Genomic DNA, 18,771 nt, shown 5'->3' with positions numbered 1-18,771 from the left:
GTCAGACAACCAGATAGATTGGGTAAGCCTATTAAATCACCTCTTATTGAGATATTGCATTACAAACCTGCTGCAGTCTGTCTACAGTTCCAATATTTCTGACAGCATCTCGAAGCATCCCCTTGAACACGTTCCTCTATTGAAGTAACGGCTGGCAGTGTTAATGAACAGGAACCCTTTATTACCCCTCTCGAGGGATGCTTGGCGAGATGTTTAGATGGAATCGTGACCTCAGCCCTGCAAAGCTAATGGAACAATTTTGGAACGTCTTGCTTACAGTTTATTGTCATGTGATTGGTTACTCGCAGGCCTTAGCGAAGATTGGATTTCAAAATTCAAAATTGGGATCAATCTAAGTAAAGGGAAAATACTGATGCACAATGAAAATGCAATAGTCTACGTTTTACATCAATAGCTCATTGGGCACATACATAATGTTATTTACATTTTAAATAGTGAGCAGGTTATTTGAGTTGTTGCGAAAATGAGTTGATTAAGAATCTGTATAAATAGCCATTCAAAAAGACATGACATTAATTAACGCAAGAACAGTGAAAGATACGACCATGCCCCGCTTGAGTAATGAAGATCGTCTGGTTGCTATCGGCATGATTGAAGGCGGCCTGTCTGTGAGAGAAGTTGCCTGGAGAATGAGATGTTCTGCTTCAACAATCTAGTCCAGAAAAAACAGGAAACCGGCTCCGTGAGGGACAGGCCACGTTCTGGAAGTCATAGGGTCACCACACCTGCCCAGGACCGTCACATCCAACTGATCCAAGTGGCGGAACATCCCACTGCAGTCTATCCAGAGGCTGATCAGGTCTATGCATCAACGCTGCCAGGATTGTGTTAATGCTCAGGGAGGTCATACCCGCTACTAACTTTGAAATGTTTTCATTTTGACAGTGTGTCGTGTTTTATACTGACAATCTATCACGATTCTTTGACCTGTATTTCTGTTCACATTTTCTGTGATTTTGTTTGATATCTATGTTTAAAATATTTGATTAAATCCATCAGACCAGAGTGTTGCGTTTCTTTTGTGCATCAGTATATTTTTCACCCAAGAATTCAGAAACAAAAGTCAATGGAGGTGTTTTTTTATAAAACAAAATGAGATAATCCGAGATTAGTGCTAAAGTCAGGGTTTGTGAAACTTTATGAATATCTTTTCAAGAAGTTATCTGGCAAATAAATTGCAGTCGAGCATGCTCTGATCCTATATATATATATATATATATATATATATATATATATATATATATATATATATATATAGGATCAGAACCTGAAGGCGTTTTCAATGCCCATGTTATTTAATTGGAGTGAACATGACATGACACGAACACACCACCACAGACTGGATTCAACCCCAAACCGTGCCACAATTCACAACAAATTAAATATGAAGTGATAGTATCCTGGATTTTCTTGTATCAAACAATATCACCATTTTTCACATCGGCAACATTTTTTTTTTCATCTCAGGTTTGCAATTGAGCTTACTACAATTTCCAAAAGGTTTGTATTTTAAATATTTTTTTTTACAAAACTGTAACTAAGTTTCATAAAACTCTGATCAGTGCCACCAGCTTGCGGACTGCCTCGCCCCTGTGCTTCTCTGTACTTGTATTAACACCAGCATTGGGGAGGCAAGACCGCAAGACCATGGCACTCACAGAACAACATGAAGCACTGCGATTATTCCCAGAATATAAACTCTACTCTGAAGACACGTTGAGCTAAGTGGATATTGCATTAATAGCTCATGAAAGAACAGTACTTTATTATGAATCATTTTTATAACATAGATGTTTAACATTAGGTCACTGATACCAGCCGTCTAAATATGCTGCAAATTGTTTTAGTTCAGGAGAATGACCTGATAAGATGTATGCAAGACCAGCTGGTTTATTACACAAAGCAGCTCTTCATCCATAAAAAGAAGCATGCCCATAAAAATCAAATCAAATCAAATCCTTGACCACTATTTTGTTAAACACTTACATAATGACTTGGGGGGGGGGGGGGGGGGGGGGGGGGGCGGCGTTACTACGGTTGCAAGGCTAATTTCAATTGAAGCCAATTACTGCCTTAATAGGCGATGATGACACGTCACCACAACATTTGTGATAACTTTAAAAACCAAAGTTATGATTATACATATACATCATATCAACTTTGTTGCAGAAATTGGTTCATTCTAAAAAGTATCCATGCCACAATTGGTTAATGCTAGAGTTATACAGCAAATTCTACTAGGTAGCTCTGACCTTATACATTGTAGGGGTAATTGGAATGGCTGGGGAGCACCATACATTCCATGGAATAAAAGGTCTCCCATGGAAACAAACAAAAACACAAACAAACAGAGAGGGCCATTGTCCAGGGCAGGTCAACCTTTTATTCCACGTTAGTAATATCTGGGCTCCTCTCGAGGCTATTGCTTAACTAGCACACCCAATTCTTTTAAAGCTATAGTAACACTTAGCCAGTCAAAGGATCTCAACAAAAAAATGTAATAAATTAAAATTAAAAAAACAGCAGCAAAAGGAAGCCTACCTTTTCCTTATCCTCAGAAAAGCCCTGGTGACAAAATTAAAAAACATGTGTTAAGCTAAAATGCAGTTGAGCATTCTCCATAGCAGTCAACGCATGCAAAGACACAGCCACTGGTATATGGAGAGCAAATGGCCAGACAGCATTGCTTTAAAAATAAGAGATATCATCATTTACATGATGGTACCATTGGAGTGCTGCTCTCTGTATTACGTACAACTCAGTAACACACAGGATTTTTTTTTTTTTTTTTGGTTTATGTTACTATAGCTTTAAAACACAAGCTGGAATACCTGCTAGAACCTCTTTACTGTCATGGCCCTCCGTTCACTGTGAAGGTCTCAAATGTGCTGCTTAGGAAGAAGCATGCTTTCTAGAGAACAGGACATCTGGTTCTACACTCGGCACAAGAAAGTTCTCAGGTTTGCTCGCCTCGCTTTCCAGGAAATGTGTTACTGCTTCACCTCCCCCAGCGGAGGCTTCTGGGTAAAGGCATGGTAGTGGCTGAAAGCATGTCAGTCAATAGGGGAAGAAGGGCAAACTGTCATCCTCCAGGTGAAATGCCCAAGCAAGTGCAACACAAACTGAAAGCAGGGCTTGCAAACAAGACATATCTTTAAAGTGTAGTACTATACTTCATGTTTCTAACATGTGTTTCTGTTAAAACTGCACCTTTTAGACCAATATAAGGAATGGAAGGGCAGCACAGGTAAGAGGTATGGAATTATGCTGTTAGCTACAAATACGGTAAGCGAATCCAGGAACGTTTATTTATTTATTTATTTATTTTAATGATTATTCACGAGGTATGTGATTTAAGTTACTGTAGAACATCTGTTTATTGCATGACCATGTGAAATATAACCTGCCTGCAGCCCCCTGGGACACCCTTGCTGAAGAAGCGTTCTTTGGGGTAAAGTACAGTAATTGAACACCATGCATTTTGCATTGAGAGAACTACTGTGTGGTTTCTATTGGGCACAGCAGGAGTTCACTGTCGTCGAGCATCACTCTCATTATTTAGGACCGCTTTCTTCACTGGAAATGAGTCCCGTCAGCATTCGGTTTCTTACTCTCAAACTGTGTTTGTGATGCAACTGCAAAAAATAAAAAACTAAAGAAATTCCCAAGTGTGTACAGAACAAAATCAGTGCCTGGGGTGAGTCACGACACCAGCCTCTGCCTTCATGCGTTTGGTAGCATATTAAATTGATAGATTGGTTGTATTTGCAGGACATTTTGCGTAATCCAATCTCTTATTTTTAAGGAATGGCAGCACTTATAAAAGATTACCACTGTAGTTTTGCAGTTTTACCTTTCCCATGGTTATACTAGGCATTTACCTCAGCTTACCCTGGTATTAATGTTATTAATAAACTTTACCATACCTTGCTATTGTTTACAATGCTTACCTATTCTTTACCATGCTTTCACTGTGCTTTATTACACTTTGCTGAGTTTTTTACTATGGGAGCACAGGATATTATACAGGAACTTTACCATATTTCTGAACTAAAATATTATAGATATTCCAGTTTACACTAATAAGCCTACATACAATAATAACATGATTTAATGCTTAAACATATCCTCAACAGCTCCTGCTATTATTAGTATGTATTCAGACACAGGGGAATAAAGGATACAGGGAATTCACAACTGGCTTTTGAATGAAGACATTCAATGACAGAAACAACGTCAATGACATTGACATCACTTCCTAGGTATAGCAGGTGACTGTCTGGACTACCTCTGGTAGTTCTAGGACTCAAGACTTCAAGACCTGAACTTAAAAAAAAAACTCTTACTCAAAAGACTTCGAAGTAACAAAGTCATTTAGACAAAGACTGTTGGGCTGATGAAAAGTTTGCTAGCTTGACTAGTTTAACCCCTCCTCTCGTTGCTCGCATACAACACCACGATTTAAGATCCACAAACTTGCAATTTCTGAAAAAGGTAATAACATTTCCAAACGTTAAAAAAAAAAAAAAATGTTAATCCTAATTCAGGACCAGTGTTCAGGGGCTGAGGATGGGGAGGGTTGGGAGAAAGGGAGAGTGGGAAAGAGACAAATTTCTGACATGAAACAAATGTCCTTAGCAAGTTTCATTACAATTAGATAAGTCGTTCTCTCTCATATATATATATATATAAATGCAAGTGTGACAGATGGACAGACAGACCAACCGATGGACACGCAGATACCCATAGATTCTGACTCTCAATAACTTGCTCAAACGAATGCCCCATGGCCCGGTACTTTAATTAAAATGAATGAGTGAAGTTCAGCTTGCAAAACCTCCCACCTCTATGAATCTCGGCTCAGGGGATCGATCACTCAGTGCAGTGGTGAAGACAGCCTTGTGTTGTCACTTGGAGCCCAGCCTCTGTCTATTGGATCTGTGCTGTGGCTCAGACAGTAAGATGGACTGCAGCTGATGGACAGTGTCCCACTTTGAAGAAAATATGTTCCCCTTTAATAACGGGCCATAGAAACACTCTCCGGAGAACACAAAAGTTACATAAAAGTATTCTAGTCATCATGTGTGTGTCGCTTTAAAAAAAAAGGAAAATATGAAGTGTAATTAAAGAAAGTGTGATTGATTGGCCATAATAAATGTAATTAATTATGCTTTATCATTAAAGCACAGGGGAGTCAGTGCCCTGTATTTCAAAGGCTTCGTATTCCAGGTTAGCCTGACCTATCCAAACATATCTCTTTTGAAAAAAAAGTTCAGCAAATTCATTAAAAACACAGGAATGCGGTGAAACTCAGCCAGTACATGAAATGAGGTTCTGTGTATGATTTCTGGAGAGTCTGACTGAGCCAATGAGTCGATTATATAATATGATTAATAAAGCAGGGCCTTTCTGATTACAGCAAGCCACAGTAATAACAATAGCACTTGTCTTGGGATTCTTCTGATGTGCCTCAGACCCCCCCCCCCCCCTCCACAGCCATGGCCATTATCTTGAGAAGGGTAATTCAGATGTTAAAATCCAATGATAAGCGTCACGCCTTCAGAAAGACTTCTGGTCGTAACGTCTGTCATTTAATTTATTACGCTTTTTCTTACGTTTCTAAATTTGGATTATGGCTGCACAGGTCGTCCTTAGCATTTTTTGAGAATATTTTCATATAGCTTTGAATTCCTATTTTAACACGTACCCCAGGATCAACACCAACCAAACCACCATACTGGCCCCTCCCTTCCCCAGTGGTGCCTTGGTCTTTGCCAAAATGGCTTGCCCATGGCCCAGCTTGCTTTCTCTCTCAATACACGAGGGATCTGTCCTAAATTAATCTAAAAACGAATGTTACCTCAACACTGACACACCAGGAGATCGACGGGTGAACTGGAAAGATAACCGGCTCTTTTTCCACCCACTAAAACCAAAGCAACAGATGCTGCAGGATGTTTCAAACTGCCAGGCACGGGTTTTAGTGCTCTCTCAAGCATACTTTATCTAAACCATCGGTGTATGTTCACAGCACACAGATGGACAGAAGAGACCAGGGTGTCCTGTCAAGAGCTCAGTGCCAGCGGTCCACATGTTACTCGTCTGACCAGTTTGCAAACCTCTTCCTTTTGCCAGAGCAGCAGCTTCTGTAACCTCTCATCATGCATGACCTGCTGAAGGAGTGGCATTTTAAATGTTTGGAGAATTGAAGTGACATTGCTCTGTGGCCCTCAACAGTTTTGTAGTTACTAATGTGCCCAACAGCTGCATTAACCTTTTGATGAAGCAGAATGACGAATATGTGGCAGATAATTCATATCACTATAAGTCTCGATTAGCTGCGTTGTAGATTGAAGGTTCTGTTTTGGGCTTTCTTATCTCTAAGATGCTACAAGGATCGATAATAAAGCAGCTTGAGCCACATTGCTTGAGTTTAATTATGTCCACTGTTGCAGAGTGCTGCAATTACCGGTCTATGTTGCAGTTACAGTGTCAAACATTTTTTGTTTGTGTTTTCGGGTTTGTAGTTTGTGTTTTGCACATAAAAAATATATTATGAAATATTAAAGGCATTGCATTAGTGAAGGGTCCTTACAGAGGAGTAAATCACAAAATCTAATACATTAATTATCATAGAAGCCCTGCATAATTGCATCTCTCTTTGTCTCTCTTACTGGCTATGAGACAGTGACTTGCATTGCAAGTTCATGCAGTTATCGGATCTTCCAAAGAGTTCAACTCCTGGCTCTTTTTAAGAATTAAGTACAGCAGATGTTACTGTTAAAAATGAATACATGAATAAATCAATAAATTAAACAGACTATTCCAGTACAGTATAAGCCGAGGACTGGAGGTGATATGCGTGTGCACAGTGTTAAAGTGTAGCCTGCTTTTTTGTTTCTGTCTGAGTGATTCAACAGGAAAAGCAATTTGAAAGAACATGCTGTACTATTGTTGAGGGTTTGATAAAGATAAAACAAGTCGTGTATTTTTCTATTTAAAACAAAAACAGTTTGATCATTACTATGTCAAACAAAAAACCCCAGTGAATGCTTTGTTTCAAGACTGCAGTGAGAGGCAAGCTGGGACTGCGTTTACTCCCAAGACTTACCTATCCAGCCAGGCTAACAGACTCTTGGCAGCCCCGATCAGGTCCACCACGGACGTCAGGAAGTCGTTGGGCAGCTTCCTCGTGGTCCTGCCATCGTAGTGGCCACTCCTCCTCCGGCCGCTAATGAAGTTTTGCAGGTTCTTGGCCGACGCGTTGAGTTTGTGGGAGAGGGTTTTAAGGTTTTCCGTTTCCAGACCATAGTTCTATAAATAAGAAATAAAAACATAAAACATGGCCTTCTATTATCAGAAAGCAGCTCAAGTCCATTGGCTAAATGCTTGTTGTCAGCTGTAATCAGACTACTGAAATAAAGATACACCCTCGTCTCAGAGCAGGTATTTTACCAACAATTTATTATGCTGAAAATCGGCAAAAGGATTAATGTTGAGTAGAACACCTTTATACAGCTTTGTAGAGCAAACGTCTACACATCTCTACTGTGTGCAATTAACTCTGGCAAAAAGAAGAACCTATAAGTGGGCCTTGTATGAATAATGTGAATATATTCAGGAGAAGGACCCATGAGAGTACCATGACCCTTACTCCACCTCACACAGGATATCAGGGATGCGATGCCCTATACTGTGACCTTGCCACCTTCCAAATGCAAACACAAGGTTCTGGGAATCTTGTTTTCTTGACACTTGACCAACAGCCCGAGGCTGCGGGCGATTTTCAGCGTTTCTCTTCTGGGTTGCGCAGACAGGAGTGCTGAGGCTAGTTTTTGGTTTCCATGGCGATGAGTTTTGTGTCTCGGTAGCTGGATGGTGCAGGGGCTGCCCATAACTGAAACTTATTTATGGCAAGCCTTTAATTACATTACTAAACTTTTACATACCAAACAGGCTGTCCTATAATGCATTATTATTTTGAAAGTTATGTGATCAGGAGCTTGCTGGTTCGAACCCTGGTCGAGGTTGCCGATCTTGGCAGATGGTCCACAGGGAGCTGTGGACCATCTGGAGAATCAGCAGAGAACCGTTCACCTCGCTATGCAATAGCAACCCCTACTGTCTGCTTTAAGCAATCAGATTGAGCATTCTGTTTACAGGGGTAAAAAACAAGATTCAAAATGACTGCTCATCAAATTCTGATGACGCGTGGTATTTTAGACTAATTTAACTTGCTGTTTTTTCGGTATTAAAAAATACCTACTTATGCAGTTCTGGCTTCTATCTGGTTTGCTAATTGATGTTATACCTTGTGAACTTAAAAAGGACATGTGTCACAAGAAGATATTTCACAATACTCTCACTCTACTGCCTCCTGCTTGTCAACACTATGGGAAGCGCCATTCCTGAGCACTGAATATATAAATAGAAAATGCATCTAATTTATGCTGACATGTAATAATTCCCTCCTATTCTCCGAGGCCACATTTAGCTCCACTGCTGATGAATCAAATCCACACAGTGCGCCGCGGAAGGCCTTCACCTCTGACAGCTGACCTCTTTAATTTAAAAGGCAATGACAGATAAGTATTCATATTTAATACCGGTGGTTGAAAACCTCCCATAGAATGATGTATAGTGGTCCTTACATAAGAGTCTTAAAAAGAAACCGAAGAGCTTGCCGATTGAAGCATTTCTGAAACTCCGTACGAGACTGCGTACATGTAAACACCGATCACTTTGATAATCCCCACTGGAGTCGAAACAAACAAACAAGATAATTAACGCTCATGTGAAACTGAACACACTGCTCAAAATAAAGTCTTATCCAGTTCCATAAACCGACTTGACACATTAAAAAAAAATTACACATTCTGTGGTTTTAAAACTTTAATTATGAAATAACTAGTGGACATTTGGAGGCATGCACTGTATGCCCTTTAGACCTGGTGTCACTTCAACAGTGCAACAAGCTCTCAGAGCGATTTCCAGTCTGTGTTGTCGAGCTACTGTCTGATGACCCAGGGGAGAGAGAGCAGAATTTTTTTCAAGCTGGTCACATCGCACAACCATCTCCTGGTAGTCGCAAGACTTAAATATGAAATCAGCTTTTAGTATTGTACTAAGACCACCCTTCATACTTCTCACTAGCTGTGCTATTAAGAAAGTCTAGAAGCAGTATACAATCTGTTGCAACATAAACTCTCAAACACCATTGCAAAAGCAGTATGCCTAATCAAACAGATAGTTCAAACACAAAGGGGTTTCTGAAGTTACTGGGAGCAATCACTGTACACATCGCACATCTGAACTATACCTAATGTTGCTTGTTTGCAGCACTCATGTGATTGAGAACTGGAATGCAGAACAAGGTGTTACTCCGACATAAACCGTCTACTTAAATCAGTGGCCTTGGAAATGGAGGTTGAGCGCACAGACAGGTGTGGATTATGATGCCAGTGCAATACGAATCTGTTCCTCCAATGCACAAGTAGTTAGCTTTCCATTCCTTCTATCACGGATGGGTAAAGTGTCAGGGATTCCAGGGTTGTTAATGGCTCACCAGTGCACACAGCAGATCCACTGCCTCCAGTATGAGCTCCTGATGCCCAATCCGCGAGACTCCCAGGTCCTCGAGTTCCTGGTGGGTGATGCGCAGAAGCTGGTCCCCGGTGATTTTCTCCCGCTCGAAGTTCTTAATGTACTGCTGCAGGCAGTCATCAAGCCCTAGCGAGAAGCAAAAGGGAAAAGGTTACTGAATCAGGAGACGAAACAGATAAAACATGCAAGTTAGAGACTTCTTTCAGCAAGCTTCAGCTGTGTGTGTGTGCAAATTCCCAAATTAAAGCTAAAATCCGAGATTTTGAATAACTGCCAGAACAGCACTTTTGCTGCATAATTTAGTGACATAGAGTTTTCCCCTGGTGTTCTTCTGAAATGAATACAGCAAATGTTAATGTTATAGAACCAGCAAGAAGCAATCCAGAACAACTGCAGTTTCCAAATAATGAGAAACACCTGCAGGTGTTTAAGTAAAGTCTCCGGAAAGGAGAACGCATCACAAATCCACCTGCAGCAGCTGTTTTTTCACTTTGAATGGTAAATGAGCTCAATCCACACCAATGACCCTCACCTGATTTCTGTGGAGAGCTCCATCACAATAAAGGAATAAATCGGCTTGTGCATCACTACTTGAAAGCCTTCAACACGTGCATCTTCCCATCATGGGTGTTTTGAAGTTAGGCAGAAAGAAGGCGGAAGATATGTATTTATTATAACAAAAGTAGCAGCAAAATGATATTGAATGACTTTACTGTAGGCATCTAACAACTTAGATGAGTCAGTATGACTAGCGCTACCATAAGCATGATGGGATTTTAAACAAATGTACCACAATGTGGATACATTGAATGAATGGATACAATAAAATAAAATCTGGGGCAAAATAATATGCAAACGAATTTCCATTCTTAAGATCAGCGAGTGCACTCAGCAAGATATGAACTATTTCTGCCAGTTTGGTTTCTCCCCAGTGTTGTAGATATGAACTATTTCTTGCCGGTTCGGTTCTCCCCAGTGTTAAATCCTCCTGGACTAATTCTGCTGGGTCCTTCTTAATGCAATGTGGTTCCAGTACTCTATACTGTATATTGACGGCTTGACAATTCATTTTAATACTCCTATTCATTGGCAGCTGTGGTAGAAAGCTACTTTAATACAGAGCTTTTGAACTGGTACCGTACTGCAGGGAACACTGAGAATACCAATGACCAGGCTTCTAAAAAGGCTCAGGGCTGCATTTCAGGAACCCAATCCTCGGCCTGGTTTCCTGCTCAAGTGTTTCCTTCTGAACAGTTATTTTAGGGTTTGGTACATTCCGCAATGAAAATCTAAAAATAAAAAAATATGCTGGAAGCAGTGTAGCCTTGTCTAAGAACTGCCTGAAGACAGACAGCTATTACACAAGCAGAATGTGCTCCATTACACTGTGTTGCCAAAATATCCACCACATAACCTGGTTTCCTTTCCAGTTTAACAGTGAGGAATATAAGCTGAGCCTCGTTCCCTGTGCTGCTGGCCTGCTGATGCAGCACCCCAATGCGTGCCTGTGCTGTGTGGTTTAATCATTTCGAAATGTGCATCGCAGAGACCGTCTCAAAGCCTACCAATCTGGAGGAATTACTGTATGTACAATTCAAATTGAGAGGGCTATCTTGACCTGGTTAAAACTACTGTAAAAACCACTGAACATGTGCGGCTCTTGGAGGACTGGATCTTTGAGCATATTACTGCAATTGAACCGTTTGCATAGCACTGAATTCATTAAAAGTTTAATGACTGATTTATAATAAGTGTCATACAGAGTGTGCAAGGTTTCAGTACAAGAAGCCAATGTGATTGTTACATCCTTTGATTACTGATGAACAGTCTGACAGGTCATTTCTGATGCAGAAAAAACAAATCTGAAAAATGTCCTCAGAGCAAGAATGTGTCAGCTTTGCAGAAGATGCTTTTCGAGAAATGTTCCTTTGTGACCAAGAAGTGCAGTAAAAGAGAGTCCTGCGAGAAAGGGATTTCATTTCTTTATTTTTTCATTATCCCACTGTCAAAGTGTGCCACAAAAAACCCTTAGGGTTAAGTAAACTGTGTCATGTGGACCATGATTATGCCGCGATTATGTTTAATTTTAGCTCGTCTCGATTTCTCAAGACAATTTTACGCACATGGAGATATACGACCTTTCAGATTATGATGGTTATTTTAACGTGTTGGGTATAGCTTAAAAATATATATATAGAAATTCTCTGTTCTGGGAGATTGCACCGGAGACTGGAGTTACCAACTGAGGTGATAAACTTTCAGCATCAAAAAAGCATTTATTAAAAAGCCAGGGCAGTCAGCCAAGCCACAATGCTCCCTTACCTATCATAACCATTTCTTTAAAAAAAAAAAAAAAAAAAAAAGGTGCCATTATGTTTCCTCACTGCAAGAGTTCACAAAACAGCTAGCAAGTTAAGTGGACGTCCTCCGATTCTACAGCCAAGCCAGTCACCTCTGCACGACCTCGCAGGAGTGGCTGTAGTGCCTTGACCTTTCACCTCTCTGATCTGCCGGAGCAAGAGAGCCAATGCAACGCTCATTAAAGAATCCCCAGCAAAGATTGTCGGCTTCACACAGCCAGGGAGCCAACCTGGACTCCCCTGACTGTATGACTCGCCTTGTACACGGCTGTAACCATTTCCAATACCTTATTAAGTTATGAAAACGTATCACAATTTAACCATTGAAAAGGACTTCCATGTTATCATGTCTGCTAATCATCATTAGCCAGCGGTTACTGAGAAACAGTCTGCCTACACCTACACGCCTTCTATCCCACCACAGTTAACAAACTTCCGTTGATTTCCAGAAGAGAGTCTTTTAGAAACTCATTAAAGTTAAAGCTTTGAGGTTTACCCTCCAAAGAGGAAATGATTGGAAGACAGATTTCAGAAAATACAAGCCTGATCAAACCCACAGGGTGCAAATCCGACCAATCAACACAGAGCATTAGCCTCCGCTCAGCAGGGTCATGCCCAATCCCAATGAGGGATAACACCAGTCAAATGCAACATGGTCCAGCTCTCATCTGTCTGGTATCTCTCGCTGCAGAGCATGGCACAGGGAGCTGCCCAATCCTTCTGGGGGAAATAGCAATCATGAGAGGAAGCTGGCAGTGATACAGGTAAGCCTGGAGCTCTACAGACTGCCTTTCCCAGCAAAACAAATATATAAAGAAATAAATAGATGACTTCTTCTGACCCTCCCTCCCTCTGCTGTCTAATACACCCCTGCATACAACTACAGCTCATAGGGACCCTGCACCCAACTACAGCTCATAGAGAGCCTGCACCCCTGAATGAAACTACAGCTCATAGGGACCCTGCACCCCTGAATGAAACTACAGCTCATAGGGAGCCTGCACCCCTGAATGAAACTACAGCTCATAGGGACCCTGCATCCCTGCTGGTTTCTTTTTTAAAGAAGGGACCATGGATTGCAAATACATTTTCTTGCATCATATTAGCATCAGTGACATTACCACTGGTATCCTTATTGTTGGACTAAAGCTTTTTTTGAAGGAGAAGTTGTGTGTATTTGTGTTTTGTACAGCAGGCATGGAAATAAGACTCCTATTGCACAGCAGTTTTTACTATGAGCTTGATAAGCCACAATGTATAGGTACAGTAAACAAGCTCAAGTTTGTCTTATTAAACTCATAGCAACACCAGGAATGGATCAAGCTACATCTGTGTATGGTGTGTGTCCTACCTGAGGTATTCTATGTATTCAGGTACAGCATTATTTCTAATGTACAACATTTATAATGTTCTTGCTCAGCTGCTTAGAAGGATATAAGACTGCCCCTCAGATAAGCGCTGCTCAGTCCTGTGTTTTATACATGGCACAAACTTCACAGGGGAGTGTTTTATTCTGAAATGTACACACATCTGTGTATGGATAAGACTAAGTTCAAAACATCTAATTTTGACAAAGCGGCAATGCAAAATTTAAACCCTTTGATAACACCTTGACTATAGCGTTTGAATGACTACGAGGTGCTGTTACAGAGAACAAGAACAAATAAATACTGACACATCTTCCCTTCAACCTAGCTGCAGCTCATTAAAAGTATTTACCCTCACAGCTGCATAATGAAGTAGCAGGATTCTCACGGAACGGTATCACCTGTACTGACAGTGCTACACTATTATGTAATGAGAAGCAGCTCATCTCTGCAGGGAAGCCCAGTGCTGTGTCTGGTAAGATCTCCCATGTGGGCCCTTCTCAACCCATGGAGAGTTTGGTTGTGCTAGAGGCGCTGCCCATGGTAGCCTTTCCCCAGATACCATTTCACTTGAATGGATTGAAACAAGAGGGCTTTAAAACAGGGATGGGCATAAGACCAATTGCATAGCAGTTTGATCCATTCCTGGTTTTCTGACAAGTTTAATAAGACACACCTAAGTTTGTTACCTATGCACTGTGGTTAATCAAGAACATAGTAAAACCTGAAAAAGGGAAAACTGCTATGCAACTGGAGTCGTATTCCCATCCTTGCAAATGCCTAAAAATTAGACCGAAGGAAAGGCACAACTTTAACAGAAAAGGCACACAGACGCAGAACTGACTCGGGAACGTACTCGCAAAGAGACCAGCATTTCTACGATGCAGAGGCTGAGAGAAAGCAGAAGAGGCCACGAGATCGCTCTTCTACAGCGTAACGGGCAGTATTTTATAAGGGGGGGGGGGGGGGGGGCTTTATCGTCAAGCCTGTTTAGTTATACACTTCATTACGCAGATAATGCATTCCACGTGTTTATGTATCGAGTACATTCAAATCCCATTGCTCTGCACTGATATGTAGGATACAGATCTAAAAATAAAAACACTTTAAAAAAGAGCCAGCAGAACGATGTTGTCTGGTTATTTGAAATTGTAAGTGCTTTGGGCTTTTATTATTGTTTATTTTGGCTGGGATTGTGGTGCAGGTGCATTGGCTGTTAAGAGCGGACAGGCTGGGTACGTAGCACTGAACAGCAGCTCTTACTGTTGCTCAGGGGACGAGCCCTGCTTAAAGCCGAGAGACGTCTACAGAGCTAGCTGGGACCATTTAAACAGAGCAAAATAAGCATCATACTTGTATTCGTGACATATACAATTCTGTAAGCCCACAATAAAGAAACTGCACCTTCCCATCCACTGACACGGCTAGACTAACACTCTCATTTAGGGATCTGTTGCAATTATGAGTTATGTAATAATATACATAATTGACATGCTTAAATCATGTTAAAGTAAAAAAGTTATTTCAAACATGTATTGCACATTAATTCACTTAATGGTAAAAACATGTTGATGGACTGTATATAACCACTGCAAACAGTTACGTAAACTGAAGTGTTACAGCCCTGCCTGTCTGTCCATGTACGTTTACAGTGCTTGACAAACAGACAGACTGCTCAGTGTACAGCTGTGTGGGCTACATTAAAGGAAAAAAGCCTATTCACCATCTGTTTATTGGTTAACAGCCAGACGCACACGCACACACGCCCAGAACTCCTGCCCTGACTATTTAAAAAGCTTTACTTTGATAAAAACGTTCTGTAATTCTTTTTGCGAGCATGTCAAGCAGATACAATCTGGCAGCTTGCAGAGGGAGTCTCAACAGCTTACAGCCAGAACCCCCCCCCCCCCCCCCCCCCCAAATACAATTCTTATCACAAATTCAATCAACTCTCTGCAGTCTCTTCTCACATGGACTGGCCCCACCATCCCACTGCCTCGCTCCCTTTGCAGGGTGGAGGGGACGCCCCTTCTGCATGAACCAAAGAGTGGAGGCAAGCAAGAGAGAAGAGACCCAGAGCTTCACTCAGAGTTCACAGCCTGGGAAATGACAGCGTGAAGGCCTGGAACAGACCCTGTTCATTGTTTCCAACAGGCTCTATCAAGGCACAGCCAGAGCTGCTCTGCAGCTGTGCAAATATCATCAGTCACTGTCTGGCGAGCCACCACAGCACACAAGCCTGGAGGCCAGAGGCTGCTCGGCAAACGTCTGGGGCACTGATGACAATTAAACAGGCTGCGGATTCAGAGCTTCACACCAAAGGAAAGCAGGGGGAAGGACTGCCAACTGAAAGTTAAACCAAAACAACAAAAAAAAAGATTTATAGCTCCAGTAACATGGACAGTACTTGAAAAGATGGCAGCAGAGTACTGCATTGCTCTTTACTTAAGTCAGTAAAAAAGTACTGTAAGTGTTACCCATCTCCTCTGATATGTTCCCATTAAAAAAGGACAAGTACTGTAGCTTGGAATTGTATTTGTACTTTTCTCTTACTGTCCCCTAACTTGTTATGAAGCTTGCAATCATTCGGAGTGGCTCTTTTTATTGGAGTTGCTGTTCTGTTTCACAGCTCCAGTTAGATTTCAAAATGTCACAGTTTTCAATGAAGAAAAAGCAGTATATAATTCAAGCAGGCTACAAAGGTGATTAAATCCATCAATTAATGTTAAATTGAGACCTGCAAAAGCCACGGTGATCATGAATTGCTTAAATGAATAATTGACAAATTGTTGCATCTTAAAATGCAATAGTGGTGTGTCTAAGCCATCAGTCTGGGTGTCTTGCCTCTGATTCACCAGGAAATCATCACCACGTCATGGTTAGTCACCAACGGACTAAGAACTTAATGTGGTGTGACTGTAAATTAAACATTAATTAATCAATTAATCACCCTGGTGTCCTTGTGTGTATTACATGATTAGACCATGCATCTTTTCAGTTCCAGTTTTGAAGGCTTTCTTAAAGAGTCTACACATTTTTGTTTTGCTTCTTCCCTTTAAAAAAGAAAGTCAAGGCATGTATTGTTGCCGATTATTATTCCTCCAATAGCCGATTAGGAAACGGATTACTGATTGAACCTCTGCTTTTGGCTGAAGGATTTGCTGCCTTGCGCTAATTCTCAGTATGCATTTCAAACAGAGCTATCTGAATTACAACCTCCCCTGAATCAACCTATTTAAGATTTCCATTACACGAGAGTAGATGTTAAAACTTCATGCTGATTTGAACTCGGCTCTCGCCAAGATAAGCACCAACTAAGACGTAGCTTTACAGTAAACTAATGTGATCCATATGTGTCTCCCTCCATTTACGTTTCCTTCCATATGATGATGTAGATATCCTTCTGTCTGGTGTTAATGGCTGAAGTGTAATGCTGGCTCCAGGGATCAGCTTATTTTGCCTCCCTGGCGCATCAGCACACACAACGGCTGCGATGCTGGCTCCGGGGATCAACCAAAGTGCGGCCTCCCCAGCGCATCAGCATGACAACCGTCTGGATTGAGCTAAGTAGGGTACATCTCTGGGGTTTTCAAGTGGGCACCTTCCATCCTCAGTGTTTCGTCGACTACGAAACCCTGGGGTGCTCCTGCATTTCAGAAAGCGCACACTTAGAAGGCTCTGAAGTCAAGACCTGTTCAAACACAAAGCACAACCTCCCTCTTTAGTTCAACAGCCTCTTCCTCTCTGTGCCTGTCTCTCCTCTAATCCCATCGAAAATCAGAGTCTGTACCAAACGCATCTTTTTCCTTTTCGAGCTGGTTTGAAAACCACTCTAAACTGTGCTTCTTTTCTAACTTATTAAGGAAAAACAGGTCAAGGTTTACAAAAAAAACCCTTATGTTAAAGACTCCAGTTTACCTTGTAGGATAGAGTAATACATCAATGTTAGACTCAAAGCAGACCGATTTTCTTTTCTATTTCTAAGAAAACAAGAGGCTTTTGAAGGGCAAGACCTGTCCTGCAAGCATAGTCACTTGTTCTACAATGGAAAGCACAAGGCTTCAGTGAATAGACGAGGCTATTCACTCTGCAACCATACAGCTAGCATTTGTTTCCTTGTTTGTTTGTTTTTAATATTATGAGCACAAAGCCCTCCAGGCAAATAGAGATAGATTTTGTTATACATTTTTATAGGACGGTCTTTCTGTTTGGAGGGCACCAAAAGAAATGACATCTTAAACACCACTTAAAGTGGCTCATTATCCCTGCAGGATTTCTCTTTCTCCAGGATCAGCATTACATTTTAGACATGTGCCTGGGCACACACGACACCAGCCAGTGATGCCACCCCCCCAGTCAGATCAATAACCAGCAGTAAACCAATATGGCTTTCATCCAATAAGAGCCTGCATACAGACAGCAGTAAGTGAAAATGAAACTTAAATCACTGATTGAATTCCACTCCCACGGTCAGAAATCAATACAGCAGAACCACTATCTTTCAAAAAGAGTGATACAGAATAGCTTTTCAAATAACTCACTGTAATGTGAACGAAAATAGCATGGAATCCTCATTCAAGCAGTCCATTTGGCTAAGCTTCTTTAAAAAGTCTACATTGGAGCAAAACATCAGAAAAAGCAACCGAGCCTGGTCTGGCAAGCTTCACCCAGGGGTGAACCGTTGTGAAAGTGATGCTGTTTTTATTATGTGTAGTATAGCCAAGAGGCACGCACCAGTGAACATCTGAACCCGCATGAAAAATAAAACAGCGTTTAAGAGGTGCAGATTTCAAATCCCAGCCACCACTTTGTGACAGCTGGCTGTCATTTACAAAAACAGCAGCAACAACAACATAGCACTACCATTTGAAATCCACTAGGGATTTTTCTTCTGTACAGGGTACAAGTATACATATTAGAAGAGAGTTTCTGTCAAAGTCTGGGCAGAAAATGTATAACTCCATACCCAGTTACTGTAATTAGTGCAGTCGTGTTTATTTAGTGGGGGGGGGGGGGGGGGGAGTTTAAATAAAATAACTGGCAGAAGACACTCAGGAACCCAGGGTCCCTTGCTCTTCAAAGGATTTGCTAAGTAAAGCTCTCAGTCTAAATTCTTAGTATATCAGGTACACTCAAGTGTAACCATTAACCTGTCCCCATGGCGCACTAGTGGATGCACCGCACACCACATGTTTCCCTAAGAGTCTGTTGGCGAGGATCAACGCTGCAGGGGAGAAGGTTCATCTGTGATGTAAGAAATTAGGCATGATTCTATTGAGGTCACAGTGGTGCTTTAACTTCAGAGTTTTAAAAGTCACCAGGGTATGATGAATAAAAAATGGAAAAAAGACACAAAGTGAATGCAAAAAAAAGGAAAGTAAGAGAAAAGTGTACTGGTTTCAGTCTGCGACACTGCTTTT

The 18,771-nt window shown here is 41.3% G+C and overlaps 1 protein-coding gene across 7 annotated transcripts in view; it reads right to left on the bottom strand.

Moving 5' to 3' along the window:
- Positions 1–18,771, bottom strand: part of LOC131696630 (connector enhancer of kinase suppressor of ras 2-like) — a 127,745-nt gene that overhangs the window by 92,558 nt on the left and 16,416 nt on the right. For 4 of the 7 annotated variants that reach the window (XM_059030763.1, XM_059030764.1, XM_059030765.1 and 1 more), the window contains exons 2-3: positions 9,587–9,750; positions 7,133–7,335 (exon numbers count right to left, since the gene is read on the bottom strand). In XM_059030763.1, coding sequence (XP_058886746.1) covers positions 7,133–7,335; positions 9,587–9,750 — 367 coding nt within the window. Of the gene's footprint in view, positions 1–2,562; positions 2,587–7,132; positions 7,336–9,586; positions 9,751–18,771 lie in introns of all 7 variants that reach the window. The other 3 variants (XM_059030767.1, XM_059030760.1, XM_059030762.1) reach the window with 1 other exon arrangement.

The sequence above is a fragment of the Acipenser ruthenus genome, chromosome 9 (assembly GCF_902713425.1).
Source record: "Acipenser ruthenus chromosome 9, fAciRut3.2 maternal haplotype, whole genome shotgun sequence".
Lineage (NCBI taxonomy): Eukaryota > Metazoa > Chordata > Actinopteri > Acipenseriformes > Acipenseridae > Acipenser > Acipenser ruthenus.
This window is presented reverse-complemented; position numbering and strand designations above follow the sequence as displayed.